At 36.7% G+C, this 16,973-nt stretch overlaps 1 protein-coding gene across 9 annotated transcripts in view; it reads right to left on the bottom strand.

Annotated features, from left to right (window-relative positions):
• USP3 (ubiquitin specific peptidase 3) overlaps window positions 1-16,973 on the bottom strand; it is a 107,148-nt gene that overhangs the window by 41,314 nt on the left and 48,861 nt on the right. For all 9 annotated transcript variants that reach the window (XM_032342802.1, XM_032342803.1, XM_032342805.1 and 6 more), the window contains 5 exons: window positions 13,953-14,036; window positions 10,933-11,014; window positions 9,487-9,569; window positions 8,122-8,235; window positions 4,919-5,032 (listed from right to left, as the gene is read on the bottom strand). In XM_032342802.1, the coding sequence (XP_032198693.1) occupies window positions 4,919-5,032; window positions 8,122-8,235; window positions 9,487-9,569; window positions 10,933-11,014; window positions 13,953-14,036 (477 nt within the window). The remainder of the gene's footprint in view (window positions 1-4,918; window positions 5,033-8,121; window positions 8,236-9,486; window positions 9,570-10,932; window positions 11,015-13,952; window positions 14,037-16,973) is intronic.

Genomic DNA, 16,973 nt, shown 5'->3' with positions numbered 1-16,973 from the left:
ATACTGCTTAATTATAAAATATCAACAGTATACCTGGAAAGATTATTTTTAAGATCTCACATGCAGAGACCCATTTGTTGTCCACAAAGATCTACCAGAATAGCTAATAGAAAAAAGTTTTTAGTAATTTATTCATCCATTGTTTTTAAACATTAATTACAACAAGAACTGATAAGTACAAAACTAAAGAAAACTCCCTTGGAAGTTAAGGCAAATATATTAAAGCAAGTTTATGTGAAAGTAGAAATAGCATATAAATGATATGAGAAGTAAGGGAATAAATACCATGATGCAATTTGAATTATCAAGAGATTTTCCTAGACAGTTAGCATTAAGCTGGACCTTAAAAAAGGAGACAGAGGTCAGGGCAAATACCATAGGACAAACATGACAAAGATACAGAGATAAAAAGATAAAATCATGTTAAGGAAGGCACAGAATAAAAAAAGTCTAGCAGAAAAGACTATTAAAACTAAAAGCAAATTTTTTTTAAAAGTAATCTCTATGCCCACCATGGGGCTCAAACTCACTACCCTAAAATCAAGAGTCTCATGCTCTACCAATTGATCCAACCAGGCACCCCAAAGCAAGTATGTTTTGATCCAGCAACTGCTGAGACCCTTGCATCCACATGTATGATACTATCTACTGCAGCACTGTCTGGAACAGCAAAAGGTAAGAAACAACCTAGATAACCACTGATAGGGGACTATACATAAATTATGATACAACTATAAAGTATAACATTGTGCAGCCATAAAATGAAAGGAGAAGTTATTTAGATACCAGCATGAATTACCTCTAAGTAAGAAAAAAAGCATGAATATGTTACCATTTATGTTAAAGATTATACACACACACACAAACACACATAGAATATCAACAAAAGGATACACAAAAATCTAGTACATATAGCTGCTCCTAGAAAGCAAAATGAATGGCTGGGTGATAAAGTAAAAGAAAAAACTTTCATTATATATCCTTTCTTTACCTTTTGAAATTCTCAACCACCTGTATTTTACCTATTTAAAAAACATAAACTTAGTGGGATCTAGGTGGCTTGGTCAGTTAATGTCCAAGTGTTGGTTTCAGCTCAGGCCATGATCTCATGGTCCTGGTATCAGGCCCCACAAAGGGCTCCAAGTGAGTGTAGCATATAGTCTGCTTGAGATTCTCTCCCTCTCATTCTGCCCCTCCCCCTCTGCCCCTCTGCTTGCTAGTGCATGCTCTCTCTCTCAAATAAATAACATCTTTAAAAAAAAAAAAACCACCATAAACTTTAAGTTACTTTTCTGAAAAGGAAAGAGACAGAAAAAGCAGGGCATACTAGGATGCCATAAGAAGTGTGATAAGTAGATATGTATGTTGGAAAGGTCAAACTTTGGTAAAAGTTTACCACTGGGCAACTGGCTTTTGGTTTGAGTTGGAAGAAAGAAAAAATAGTTTTGGTTGTTTCTATATCCAAAGCTGTTGTTTACACTTACAGTATATATATATATTTTTTTTCATTATTTAATGGATAAAAGTTGTTCCTACTCTCACATGCATGTATGTATTTCAGAGTCCTCCTAGATCATTCCAAGGGATCAAACTCCCTAGAACTTATCATAGGTTAATCAAGGAAAATGAGCTTCCTAACCTCTCTTAAAATTTTATTTTGTGGTCATAAATATAACAGAAACGTAGTTCAAGATTCCTGGCACTTCCACACAGGCCATGTTACAGGAACTTTACCCTGCATACTTAATAAGAAAAACAGTTTTGGAAGAAAGCCCCACATCTCCCGGCCTTGCCCCTGGGGATTGTGCAGTGACCTTACACTTTAGATCTTGAAATTATATCAAGGATAAAGCCTGATCTAACCAAGAGCAAATTATTCATCAATTACAAGAAAATGGGGAATGACTTCAATTACTGTGAAACTGAAAAAGCCCTGCTAAGAATACATAGGCATTCTACTCCCATCAGTCACTAAGGAATCTAAAAGTTCATGTGAATTAGGAATCACTGCACAAACTCAACTTGGTCACCTTCTCCAAGAGTCTTTTCCTTTCATTGCTAAGGATACAGAATGTGCAAAATTAAGCAGTGAACAATTAAATCATGCTCACAGCTGGGCTATAGATACTTTATATAAAGGCAGAGATGTGGGCAGATTTTGAGGAAAAGCAGAATTTTACTGAATAAAAGTTTCATACAATTTCTAAACTCTCACTTAAGAATAAAGGACCTGAGTCACCATGGGAACCAAGCAGAACAGTGTGAAGTTAGTTGGTAGGCTTCACTCAGGCGTGTAGACAAATGACTGCTGACACATCTAACCTTTACCAATTCCACAAAGACTTGAGTTCTAACTCTAACCCTAACACCTACTAGATGTGTAAAATTGAACAAGTTCTTCCTCCTCTGTCTCAGTTTTGTCTTTTTTTTTTAATTTATTTATTTGACAGACATAGATCAGAGAGCAAGGAGGAAGCAGGCTCCCTGCTGAGCACAGAGCCTGATGCAGGACTCGATCCCAGGACCCTGGGATCATGACCTGAGCCGAAGGCAGAGGCTTAACCCACTGAGCCACCCAGGCGCCCCAGTTTTGTCTTTTTTAAAATGGAGCTAATACCTTACGACCCAGCAATTGCACTACTGGGTACTTACCCTAAAGATACAAATGTAGTGATCCGAAGGGGCACATGCACCTGAATGTTTATAGCAGCCATGTCCACAATAGCCAAATTATGGAAAGAACCTAGATGTCCATCAACAGATGAATGGATAAAGAAGATGTGGTATATATACAATGGAATACTATGCAGCCATCAAAAGAAATGAAATCTTGCCATTTGCAACAATGTGGATGGAACCAGAGGGTATTATTATGCTGAGTGAAATAAGTCAATCAGAGATAAAGACAACTATCATATGATCTCCCTGATACGAGGAAGTGGAGATGCAACGTCAGGGGTTTGGGGGGTAGGAAAAAAAATAAATAAAACAAGATGGGCTCGGGAGGGAGACCATCATAAGAGACTCTCAATGTCACAAAAAGTTTTAAACTGAGGGTGGCCGGGGGAGGGGGCTAGGGAGAGGGGGGTGGGTTATGGACATTGGGGAAGGCATGTGCTATGGTGAATGCTGTGAAGTATGTAAACCTGGCGATTCACAAACCTGTACCCCTGGGGCTAATAATACATTATATGTTTATAAAAAAATTAATTTTAAAAAATGGAGCTAAAACTTCCTTTCTTGACCGGAATTTTGTGGGGTTTTTTTTTTGTTTGTTTGTTTCTTTGTTTTTCCTGAAGATCAGATATAAAAGGCCTAAAGTGCTTAGGCATTCACTAAATAGAAACCAATTTTATATAATAACAAAACACAAAGACTATGTCCCTATCAAGAGTCTAACTGGGAGACTATATTAGAAATGTTATATTAAGTCCCAAACCTGGTTAGTGGTAACTTAGCAGTCATTTCCTCCTTTCCTATTTTAGAGTCGAGAAACTTCAAAATTCTTACAAAATTATTCTCTTCTGAGAGGAGATTTAAATGTCACAATATATGAAAGAAGTTTTCTTCAAAACAAAGACCAGGGGTAACAACAGGCAATCATATCAGATCCTCAAGGCTAGAATTCTGGAGTAAGGCAACAAATGCCAGCTCTTTGAGGTTATTATCTTTTAAACACTCTTCTATACTACTAATATATCTAAACCACTATTAGGCAATAGAGGAAGATAAACTACTAAGTCTTACTACATAACAGCATGCTGGGTGTTTTTATTTTTATTTTTTTCAGAAGGAAAGCGATGTACACTAGGTGCCAAACTCCTGACTAGCAAGAGCACAGACCTGCTTCAGAAGGACAAAATCAGCAGACGGTGGCAAAGGCTATTGTCAAACACCTGCAGTGCCTCAAATCTGCTGTTACCTGCATCCCTACCGAGAGGACTAACCTAGGAGAAGAGGCAGATTCCTCTGACAGCAAGGCTGTTTCCCTCCTCAAGTGATGCTAGAGAGAGACCAAGGAAACTACATGACTCTTACAGCCACATTGGGATGTGGCCCAGCTACCTTTTGCAAACTGAATCCCAATGGACTTGACTTCAAAACCCAACCCAGAACAGTGAATTTAAGACCACAGATCTCTGCAGATTACAAATGGATTTTTTTTTAGTTGAAATAAGATGGTGTATGATGGTAATGAATCTTCCTAAGATTTTGAAAGAGTTAATGGAATTTTATCCAGCATGTTTTCCTAAATTATTTACAAGGGCACATAAGTTATTTACAAAGTCTTCGTTTTTAGAACAAAATATCCCACCGTTTGTTAGACATTTTTAATGTCTATATATTATTTAAACACACACATTTGTCTAGTCAAATGATCCAACTGCTGTTATTCTTTTAAAAACAAAACAAAAGGGGCATCTGGGTGACTGAGTTGGTTAAGCGTCCGACTCTTGATTTCAGCTAAAGTCATGATCTTAGGGTCATGGGATCAGGCTCTGCGCTGGGGATGGAACCTGCTAAACATTCTCTCTCTGCCCCTCTCCCAAATCCTCCTCCCCTACCCCACCCAGGGCTCTAAAAATATAAAAATTAAAAAATAGAATAAAACCAGTCTTTATTAGTTAGAATACCACCAAATTCATAGGAAATTGTTCCAGGAACCAAGAAAAGACTAATATTAATGTTTTTTTTAAAAGATTTTATTTATTTATTCGACAGAGAGAGATCACAGGTAGACAGAGAGGCAGGCAGAGAGAGGGAAGCAGGCTCCCTGCTGAGCAGAGAGCCCGATGCGGGACTCGATCCCAGGACCCCGAGATCATGACCTGAGCCGAAGGCAGCGGCTTAACCCACTGAGCCACCCAGGCGCCCCTAATATTAATGTTTTAAGTATCTTTCATTAAGTAATACTTACCTAAAATTTGGCATAATCTTCCAAACAACATAAAATAAGGACTCTGGGCTAAATGCAGTCTGGCTACCTTGCCATAAAGCACAAAGTGTCTTTCTAAACTCTTCCACCAAAGACCTGGAAAAGAGGAAGGGATGAAACCCCTGGCATTAGTCAGAGGCTACTGTTTCAATGCATAATGTCAAATTGTCTACAATTCATAATAAAAAATGAAAACATAAATAGTTTGGTTTCTCCTAAACTAATTCTGACAGTTTAGTAAGAGCTTCTCAAAACCCCACATAAACTGCAGTAATTACAGACAAAACTAGTTTTTAACCATATGGTGAATTTTGTCCTAAAGTAATGCCATACTTAAACAATACAGCAATAGAGAAGTTACAAACCAAATTACTTTAAAACGTACATTTTTTAAAAAGTTAAAACAGAATCTCTTTCTCCTTTTCCTGCAGTTTTCCATCTTGCCCCTCATAAGGAACACTTCCCAGACCTCAGTGTGTGACCATCTGTTCATCTCTGCCTGAGACCGTTCATCTGGCCACAAAGCTTCAACACTCAACTCCACACCAGGACTCCAAATCCAAATCTGAAAGCTAGGTTTTCTCATGCCCACTTTTCATCAGGTTTCTCCAGTTTCCAAGAGGAATTTTCTCCTGGATGTCCTCTTGTCACTTCAAACTCAATGTGCACTGAAGTTGCTCTCTATACTCTTCTCTACTATCCTACAATACCCATTCTCTCCTCTTCTCTTATAGGAACAGAACTTCCAATTTTTGCTTGGCACAAGAACTCCTGGAATAAAAAACTCTGAGTGTGTTCAACTTCTGAGAAATTCCTTAAAGAGAAATAGTGGTCCTTCTAGCTCGAAGGACGAAATGGTGGTACTCCAGCACCACCCTGAACTATGTGCATAGGCGCCCTACATTAGGGTTGGTGGAATAGAAAGCTAGAAGGAGCCTGATGATTGTGGCAAACAGCCCTAGATAGATAATCTCTAGCTTTTACATGAGAAAATAAACAATGGATGTTTAAGTCACTATTAATTTTGTTTTTCTATGCATGTAGCTAGAATGAAACACTTCCAATAACTAGTTAAACTGAAACATGTCCAAACAACTTTAATATCTGTATCTGTCAATACAACTACCATACTCATGGAGATCTGATTGATATCTCAGAGAATCTCAGTAACTTCTTGCTCGACCTCTGTCACTCAATATGTCCCTGAGATACAAATTGTATTTTTTACTTCCGGGACGCTCTGTATTTGAGGAATTCCTCACCTTAAAAGTCTTGGTAAGAGACTGCCTCCCATTATAAAAGTTCACAACTCCCTTCAGCCAAGACTCAGATGTATAGCCTGAATTCTGCCTATTTGAAGCTGAAGTTAGTGATACAAAGCTGGGGTAGTGCAAAATCCTTACTGGTGACAAAGATCATATGGAATGCAGGGGCAGCAGTAACAGCAGCATTCACCCAGCACCCAACTCCAACAGTGCTGGTAATAGGAACTTTGGTGTCACACACTGGGCAGTGTGTTGTTATGGGACAATGATGTTACAGAAGCAGTGATATCCTTATGGGATAGAGTTCCACGGGATGATTGCGGTGATGGTCCTGGATGTCTGGATTCCAGACCTGATTTTCCACCCATCCAGTAATAGCTTACCAACAGACCTTCATAAAGCTCTTTTTCTGCCTACAATGGCCAGAGCCAATTTCTACAGTTTGTAACTAAACCCTAAATAACACTAATGCATCAAGTACTACTAATTCTCCTCTTAACTTTTGTGAAAATGCATTTTTTTCTTCCTTATTTCACTGCTATCTCCTCCAACCCAACTACTATGAAGTGTGAAGTCTTCTTGAAAGCAGGCATTTTCCAGTTCATCCTATATGCTGCTACTAAAGCAAGCTCTTAAGATATCAACTGTCGTGGTAGGATTCCATCCCGTGTCTGGCTTTAAAGTTCCCTGGTGCTTTGGCTCTATCCATAATGCACACTATTCTGACATGTTCTATCCTAATCTCCCTCAGTCATTTAGGCAGAACAATGTCAGATTGTAAAATGGCTTTTTAGAATGTGTGGGGATGGGATGAATGGGAGCAGGAATGGGCAGGCAGAAAGAACATTACATTAAAATATATACAAATTAGGGGCACTTGGGTGGCTCAGTCAGTTAAGCATCCGACTCTTGGTTTCAGCTCAGGTCATGATCTCAGGGTCATGAAATTGAGCCCCATGTTGGGCTCCGTGCTGGGCCTAAAGCCTACTTAGGATCCTCTCTTTCCCTCTGCCCCTCCCGTCTGCGTTGGTGGTATAGTGGTGAGCATAGCTGCCTTCCCTCTGCCCCTCCCCACCCCAGCATGTGTATATGTGTGCTCTCTCTCTCTTTTTTTAAAGATTTTATTTATTTATTTGACAGAGAGAAAGATCACATGTAGGCAGAGAGGCAGGCAGAGGGAGAGGGGGAAGCAGGCTCCCTGCTGAGCAGAAAGCCTGATGCAGGGCTTGATCCCAGGACACTGAGGCCATGCATGACCTGAGCCGAAGGCAGAGGCTTAACCCACTGAGCCACCCAGGTGCCCCATGTGTGCACTCTTTAAAAAAAAAAAAAAAAAAAAGACACACAAATTATAAATCAGAGCCTTACTTCAATAATGTTAAAATATGAAAAATATCTGCCCATTACAATCATAATATAGATCTTCTGAACATCAAATGGAGCACAGCTGCAATGAATTTGCATACATATTCGTTCTCAATAATCATCTGTCAATTTTTCCCTCTCCATATCAACTAAATTGGCTGCATTGCCCCACAATTTGATGACTACAAATTAATTTTATTATCCAAAACAGATTTATCTAACAGTATATAAGACAAGTGTCAATTCACAAAGACTAATGATATTCATGCTGATCTACATCTAAAACTGTGTTTCATATCCAGATGTCAATGTTAGAGCTCAAATCCACAAAGACTTAATATGTAGAGAGCTAAATTTATCCTCCTCTTAGGTAAATAGAAATAAAAGAACTGCAACAACTATTAAGATCGTCAGCTAGACAGTTAAACCCAGGTTTTAGAAGAAGAGTGTTTTAAAATGCTATGCCTATTAACTCACAGAATGCAATGGAAATCACCAGTAAGAGTCACTTGTTTTGTAGCTCAAAGCCAGAAAGGATATATTCTTAGAACTCACACATTGTTATCCCCTTGGCTCCTGGTGTGGTACGTTCGCCTTCCTGCTGTTTTCCCATTCCTTAACTCCACAGCGGGCAGTTCTTTGAAATAACAGCAAAACTGCTCAATGTTACTATTTTAAAAGAAAGGGAAGAAAATTATTAAGAAAAAAAAAAAAGAGAGAAGAAGAAGAAAAAAAAGACTTTACTAGGACTGTAAAGAAACTTCTATAAAACGGACATGTGAATTTTTTGAGATATTTCAATTTCTCAAGAAATTGCTTTGAGTTTCCTCATTTACTCTAAGAAAATAGTATTAACAGATGACTTTGTAGAAATGATCAAAGAGCTTAAAGCAAAATTTTTTCAAAAAATCCTGAATTCTTTGGACACCCAACTGGCTCCATTGGAAAAGCATATGACTCTTAATCTGAAGGTTGTGAGTTTAAGCCCCACGCTGGGTGTAGAGATAACTTAAATAAATAAATAATGCCTGTTTCCAGGTATTCAATAATTTCCTCAAATAAAAATAAACCATGAAACCAACCATATTGTTTAGATACAAAGTACAGAGTGATAAGGGAATTCAGTAGTGACTTGAATTTCTTATTTGAACAAGACTAGATAAATCAAGAGATAGTACCTTCAAGGAGGGATCAAGTATGACTTCTGCTCCTTATTTGCAAGGTGGCCTTGGGAAGAGAATTTATTCTGGCCTTTGATGCCACATTAAAATCTACAAGTACATGACTTTCAAAATAATTTCTTCTATATAACTGAGGTCAGCCTTGTTGGGGTATTTTAGTTTTACTACTTCTATTACATTTTAAAGATCTTCTAAACATCTGATCTTAACTAATGATCAGATTAAATTCTTTGAACCCCTGCAGTCCAGGGGTCTGTATACTATAGCCCACAGGCCATATCTGGTCCTGGGCCACTGAGCTCTTACATTTTTAGAGTTCTTTAAAAAGGTAGGGGAGGAGGAAAAGATAGGAGACAGACTGTGAGTGGCCAAATACCTACCTTTAGTGGTAAGTATTTAGCCACTCTTTAAGTCTCTTTAGTGGAGACTAAAATACTTACTGTCTTGGCCCTTTTAATGAAAAAGTTTGCTGATCTCTGCTCTTTTATTCAAGAAGCAACAGGAGATAAACAGTAACAACTAACAATTATTTACTGCTGGGCACAGTTCTAAACCCTTTATAAATTATTTAATCTTCCTGAGGCAGAATTACTATCCCCAATTTTACCAATAAGGAAACTAAGGCACAGGGAACTGACTGGAGTTAGTGGCAGAGACAGAATGTGAACCCAGAGCCTTTTCTCCTAACCATTTCACTAGAAGCTAACACCAGCATCTTAAGCTCTGGTGTTAACAGTACCTGAGTGACTGAAGGATGGCGTTCATGAAACATGTGTTCCCCAGATTCCGGAGTCCTGTGGCACAGATGGCAGCAGTGCTTCCCTGCAAAATGGGACAAGAAAAGGCCATCAGTAATACCAAGAGAAGGGTGTTTCAGACATCAAAGCTTAGACCTATATTTGAAACTCTAGCATCAAGCCAATTTGGAATTGGTCCTTTTTTGTCCAATTAATATTTCAAACCCTCATTCTACTTTCTATATAAGTGTCCAGATATTTTTAGAAGCCTGTTTCTGATCCTGGGATTGTCCTACATGGGAGTACCTCATGGAAGCTTATGAGGAAATCAGCATTAATGAAATCCTTGGAGTACACAATTCGAAAACCAGGAAGAGCCTTAAAAGAGATGAAGTTTAAGACAATGTTTTCATGAGATTTTATTAAAAATACTACAAATTAAAAAAAAATACTACAAATTGATTATGGACATTGGGGATGGTATGTGCTATGGTGAGTGCTGTCAAGTGTGTAAGCCTGATGATTCACAGGCCTATACCCCTGGGGCAAATAATACATTATATGTTAATTTTTTAAAAAGAGAGAGAAAAATACTACCAATTGAAAAAATATAAATATATATACCTGAAATATTCATCCCCAAACCTTTAACTCTATGCCATGCCTAGATGACCAATACATGCATTCTTAGCAATGGGATATCAACTTTTTAAAACTACCTGAATTTCCTTTAAAGACCAAGACTTGATTTTTTTAAATTAGCTCTACAAATGCACCTTAACATCTGAATACTACCCCTGTGAAGCAGATCTACCAATCTAACCTGAAGCATCTCTGCCCATAACTCAGATGGCCAGGGTACTTTAGTTCTTTCTTTCACAAAATCCTAACACTTTAATTAAGTGCATGTCTAAACCTAACTAGCATGACAGCAGAAAGGCAGATGCAGGGCAAAATTACTGATGTAGTTAAAAGTATTTAGTGATCTCTAAATTTTATTAATTTATTAACGGCTCATACATTGGTAACAGATAGTTATCCAAATGAGGAAGCATATTCTTCCATGGTGAAATTGTATTAATGAAGTCCTAAGAAATAAAATTTATAAAACCTCAGACCCATAGAATTTGCACTTAGAAGCTTTAACAGAAGAAAGCAAAGATCTTTGGGGTCCTTAGAAACAGAGTAATAAGATACATGACTAGGCTTTAAGAATGAACACTTGCTAAGGCTGAGGGGCACAGGAGTAATCCTAATGGAAGGAAGGCACTGACAGGTGGACTCACTGGGATATTCAATCACATCAAGAATCATTAGTACAAGTGGCAAACATTTTGTAAAATATCCCAAATCCAAGGCATACATTTATGAAAGTGTACAAGGAGCAACATTAATGTTAGAGTTGGATCGCAACCAATATTTACATTTGTATATATTTAATTACTTACATTTACTTTTAATAACTTGCTGTTTAGTGATGAGTTTTCCAAAAGTTTTCTTTTCCTATGCCTGTCAGCTGTAAAAGCTGAGCTATTAAAACACAAACAGATAGTCAAAAAGACATTAACACAAACATATTAGAAAGCAGGTTAAAAATTAAACATCACTGTTCTAAGTGTCTGAGGTATAGAGCCCTGCCTGGCGCCTAGGAAGGCCAGGAAGTGACCTGTTAGGCCCACTGTGGCCCACAAGTATTTGAAGTAAGAAGTTCTACTTTCCTTGGCAATCCCCACTACTCCTCTAGCAAGGTGGGCTGCAAGCATCTACCACTAGGCACTTCCCTAAAAGCTGGCCAGGTAGGTGTAGTCTGTGAGACAATCCCTCTCTACTAGCACTACCTGCCTAATCGACTGTGAAGCTCCAAAAATGAGAAGCCCCATTCCTCACATCAAAAGGAAAACCCTTGTCTGATACGTATTCTGAGATTTAACATTAAGTCTCAAGTACCAAGCTTTTTTCTTAATTTTGATACAGATATCCTGTTTTGCTCATTTGTCATAACAGATTATGATATAATCTGAATTTCTGGAAAATCATTATAGGCACACAGATACATATAAATTAATTTGATTCAGCTATGCTACAAGGGATATTCTGAAAAAATTCTGATTACATGGATATTCTGAATTAAAATTTTTCAAAATTTTTCTTGATGAAAGAGTTATATAGCTTAAATTTTATCAGAAAATAATTCTTTCAGAGGGTCATTTTAAAATAATTATGTCAGGAGACCTAATCTAAAAGAAGTAAAAATCATTTTTTACTGTTAATACTGTTAAAACTATAGTTTCCACTATAGACTAAAGCCCACACTTGAACAACACAGACTTTTAAAGTCTGCCTATTCTTTTCCATCTTCTAAAATGTATCAGGGTAATCCAAACTAAATGCAGGATTATTTAATTTCCACATGAACTCTAGTATCTTTGGAGCATCAGATCTAGTGACAGTTAGTTCAAAACTAAAAATCTTCTTAGGCGACACCTCCGAACTGTAGGTATATCCCTACAGTCTCAGAGTATCAGTGACTGTAAGGTAAGAAGATATCAATTCCATATATCACAGTGTCAAGTTACTCCTTCACAATTCTGTAAGTAAAGAGGTTCAATCACAAGCACTACACACACACACACACACACACACACACCCCAATTATTGCTAATTAGCAATAAGCCTAACAGTTAACTTTTAGTTTTAACCTACATAAACAAAGCATTCAGCTTTGTAAAATACAAGTTATTAAATTTTACCCTCAGCAATTCTCAAAATGGCAGAATTCACCAGATCCACAGTGTCTAATATGGTAGCTACTTACTTATATAAACTTAAATTACCTCAACTTACTTAAAATTAAAAATTCAGTTTCTCGGTTATGCTAGCCACTTTTCAAGTGCTCCGCATAAGACTAGGGGCTACCATATAGGACAGTGCAGAGTATACAACACTTTCTTCACTTCAAAAAGTTCTTTTGTACAGTGCACTTCTACAGGATATGCAGAATAGTCTAAAGATATATAAAACACAAACACATTCACAGTTTTGAAACTGTGGTTTCCACTACAGACTAAAGGCCACATGTAAAGAAAAATGAACCCAACAAATGCTTTTCAACCTAGGAGGACTGCAAGGAAGACTTTTCAGTGGGACCCAACAGAAGTGTAGACAAGGAACTCTGACATCTTTTACGTGATAAAGTGGTCAGTGGAAATAAAAGATTTGATAACTGCATAAATGCATGCTCATTCTTGAATGTCCTCTTTTCCCTTTGACTTAGTTCTGATACATTTATTTGGGACTGACACGGTAGTGTCTCTAATCCTAGGTAGGGCTTCTGCTGCTCTATTTCAGATTACAAGGAAAGAAGCACTTTGAAAAAGAGAGGAGCCAAAATATAACAAGCCAAAAAGTACTTTAATTCGAAGTGTTTTAACAAGTTTAGATTTTAAAGAAATCCATCCTTCTTTCCTTATCAGGTTTATAATCTATTTAGTCAACAAGACATGCATAAAGACTTTGGTTAATGAAAACGATATACTGTTTTATTCAAAGCACTTAGGCTGTTTCCTCTCAATATAGGATTTAAAAACATTCTGTTGCCTTAAAGTTTGCTAAGGGACTCCTACTTTTGGTATGTTCTCACAATAGTTTTTAACGTCAACTGTCAAAATAAATTAGATGGCACCTGACAATCAGGCATGATTTACACAAATTTCACTGGAGTCAGCAGTCATTCCAGGGTCATGCCTCTATCCACTGCAGCTTCAAAGGCATCACTATTTGGATTTCTGTTTTACTGCTTCAGCTCTGGGTTTAGTGAGTTTTATCTGAATAACCTATCTGGCTATAGCAAAAAAATTCTATTCATATAAGTACATTAATTTCTTCATGATACAAGGCATTTTACAATCTATTGTAATTTCAAGTCACACATACAACCCCTAACAAAAGAGGAAAAGAAGAAACTAGAATGCTGTGCTATTCTATAGATGCAAAGTGGACAACATAATAAAACCTAATTTCCCTTAAAAATAATGCATAAATTTTAGTGCTTCTGAGAAAATGTCATAAAACAGGCCTGAAGAGGATTTTTTAGTATCAGAAGTAATCCATTATAATTTTCTATCATTTCATTCCCTTTCCTTACACCTCCAAAATTTCCCTGGCAAATCAACTGACCAGAGCTTATAAACTGGTAGGCAGTAACAAAAAAAAAAAATTAAAAAAAAAAAAAAAGGCTCTTGGATTCTTGGCTATGATTTATGATAAATATTAAATGAAATAAATGCTAAGCTATGACCATTAACTATGGGCAAAGTTTCAGATATCCAAAGTTTACTTTATTAATATTTCAATCACACTAAAAACATGACGAAGTTATGGAACTCATTAACAAAACTCCCACCCAAGAATGTGCAAAGATCCCTCAACCCTATTCTATACCCTTCCTTTCCCAAGGCCTATTACTTACTTTTCCAAGTTCTGTAAGTGTTCTCTGACTTTCTGTACCAGTCCCAGCTTGGTGTCATTAACCACAAAATCATCACAGCGATAACTGCAAGAAAAATATTAATCAATGTGTGCAAAGAGCTTGAGGAAACCACAGTAATGAAATCACTAAAAGGCCAGGCTACTGCCAAGATGATCACATGGCTCTGCGGCAGTTACTGTCGGTGGTAAATTTAAAGAGGACTTGGAATCCACAATGGAATGTTTCTTAAGAGCCTTTTTAAAAAGCCACGTAGGCAATGAGCACTAGCTTCTTTTCACGTTTTTACTCAAAAGCTCTTCAATTCCTCCTTCAAAAACAAAATAAGCTGCTACATGTGTTACATTCTTTTTAGTGGTGCATAATACATGGAAAATAAAAAGCACAAAGTTGATTCACATAGCCTTAAGCCTAAAGCTTTCAGGTCATAGTCCCAGCTCAAAATAATAGGGAATTTGGGGGGAGAAGAGATTTAAATGAAGAGCAGGGAAAAGGTAATCAACCAATTGGGACAGTTAAATTTAAGGGGGAAAAAAACCTAAAAATAAAGCAATACATATAAAGCAATTTAATTAAAATAAATTGAATTCAGACAGTTGAGAATAATCTTCATTCTGAGGTGTTAGAAAATGAAAGTATAAAATAGTGGCTACATCTTTTAGGAATCTGATAACTGCTCTGAAGAAAGATATTTAAGGTGTTCTTTAAAACTGATATTGTGTGTGGTTTTTTTAGCAAGTCAATAAGCAAATATAGGGACTCACAGGTAATAAACTTCACCTTCTACATTAGCTTTCAATTTTTTTCCTGGAATGAGGCCAATTTTAACAAAAACAACTTACAAACTAGTACCAATATATTATTTTGAATAGCAGCTTTGTATAAAACTACTTATTATAACTACCTAAGAATAATGACAGTAATGCTGCCATTCTGAGTAAATAAAACTTTGAATGCATAGCAATTAGTAAAAATTAGGTCACCTCTAGCAGAATCCAAAAACATTTCTTACATATCTGAAATCAGTCTATTAAAACATGAGAAGAAAATGGAGGAAAGTAACAGGGAGGGAAAAAAGTTACATGGAAAAGCATGCCTCCTAAAGTCTTTTGTTTACAGAAGTTAAAATTTTGAGTGAATATTTTTGAAACTTTACCTAAAACAGTAATATATATGTAATTACTTAACACCCCTCGCCCATTAACTGAGTACCTACATTGTCAATCAAGTGTCTCTAAGGTATTCTCCAAGTTTCCTGACATTTTCACAAATAGTAGAAGCTATCTTTTACATCCTGGACTATTTCCCTATGATCAAAGTACCTGCAATGGCAGGAGAGTAATTATCAGTTTTATAAAATGTAAAATATTAAATTAGTGAAAAGATTTAATTCCTTGCTTCTTTTCAGCATAATGTTAAGAGAGTAAGGTCTACGCTGTAAATTTAAACTTAAGGCACAGGGTTCCTCCAAGAAGCTTAAAGCATTCACTGAGAGTAAAATTATGCTGCTATTCTTCCTCCTTTTCATTTTATGTTTGCATAAATTTATGCACGTATTACAGATAAAACAAGACTCAGTATTCAAAACAAGAACCAGGATAAATGCTACTGTTCATCTGGGAAATGAAGTCTAAGAGCAAATTTAGATAACCTTTCATATATTTACAATATGCCATGATCTCTAATTGAAAAGTGAACTCCTGAACCTCCACAAAAAAAGCTGTTACTTTGTTTAAACAAACTGTTTCCAGTTAAATTAAGTAACTTTTTTTTTCTTATTAAAGTAATTCTTTTTGGAGCACCTGGGTGGCTCAGTTGGTTAAGCGTCTCACTCCTGATTTTGGCTTAGGTCACAATCTGAGCGTTGTGGGAGTAAGCCCCTCCTCGGGCTACTCACTGGGTGTGGAGCCTGCTTGAGATTCTCTCCCTCTCCCTCTGCCCTGCCCTGTTGCTCTTTCTAAAAAAAAAAAAAAATTTAAAAATAAATAAGTAATTCTTTTTGGTGTGATATGGATTTAGACAAGGATATAAAACATTTGTTAAAGTAACATTTTTCATATATTGAATATAGATTTATTTATGGTTTTGCTCCATTCTAAACTAATCTGGATTAACTGGATCTAGCTGCTTCATCTCTCTGAACTTACATCATTAAAGTAAATAAGCTGCTCTAGACTCTAGAGCTGTGCTAATGTAGCTGATGCCACTTAAGAAAATTGAATTTTAACTTTAAAAAAAATTCTGATTGATACAAAATGTCACTTAACAACTAAAACAATAAAAAATATTTTTCCACTAAACACAATTTTATGGTTTTGACGAAGCTATATTTCGCTTTCATTATTATATCACCTAAGATGTACTGCGGTGTACATGATGGATCCATGTGTTACTTCTAGTATTACATAAGCATAAGCGTATCACCAATCTAGTTTGTGTCAACAGATGGTTATTTTCCTATGCAACAATGCAGCACTACAATGTGTTTACTTGAATATTTTTTTTTCAAAGATTTTATTTATTTGACAGACAGAGATCACAAGCAGGCGAGAGGCAGGCAGAGAGAGAAGAAGGGAAGCAAGCTCCCTGCTGAGCAGAGAGCCCAATGCGGGACTCAACCCCAGGACCCTAAGATCATGACCTGAGCCGAAGGCAGCGGCTTAACCTACTGAGCCACCCAGACACCCCTGTTTACTTGAATATTTTATGCAGACAGCAGAGTTACAGTGATAACTATGTAAATAGTAACTGGTAGTTAAGCTGAAATGCTTATTTTAATTGTAACACAAATTATTTTTCTAACTCAAAAATTATGAAAAAATTTTAACTTTTAAATGAAGGCACACTAATGAGGCAGTACCAAGTGGAGAAGGTTTATCACAAATTTTACAAAGGATGGCAATATGATTTTCTGTAGCAGAGAAAAATGAGTAAGTTGTATAAAAGAAGTTCTAAGATAATATTGAGTCATCTTCAGCAAATGCATATTCATTTAATAAGAAG

This window comes from Mustela erminea, chromosome 5 (genome assembly GCF_009829155.1).
Source record: "Mustela erminea isolate mMusErm1 chromosome 5, mMusErm1.Pri, whole genome shotgun sequence".
NCBI lineage: Eukaryota > Metazoa > Chordata > Mammalia > Carnivora > Mustelidae > Mustela > Mustela erminea.
The sequence above is the reverse complement of the archived record's forward strand: the minus strand, read 5'-3'. Positions and strand labels throughout refer to the sequence as shown.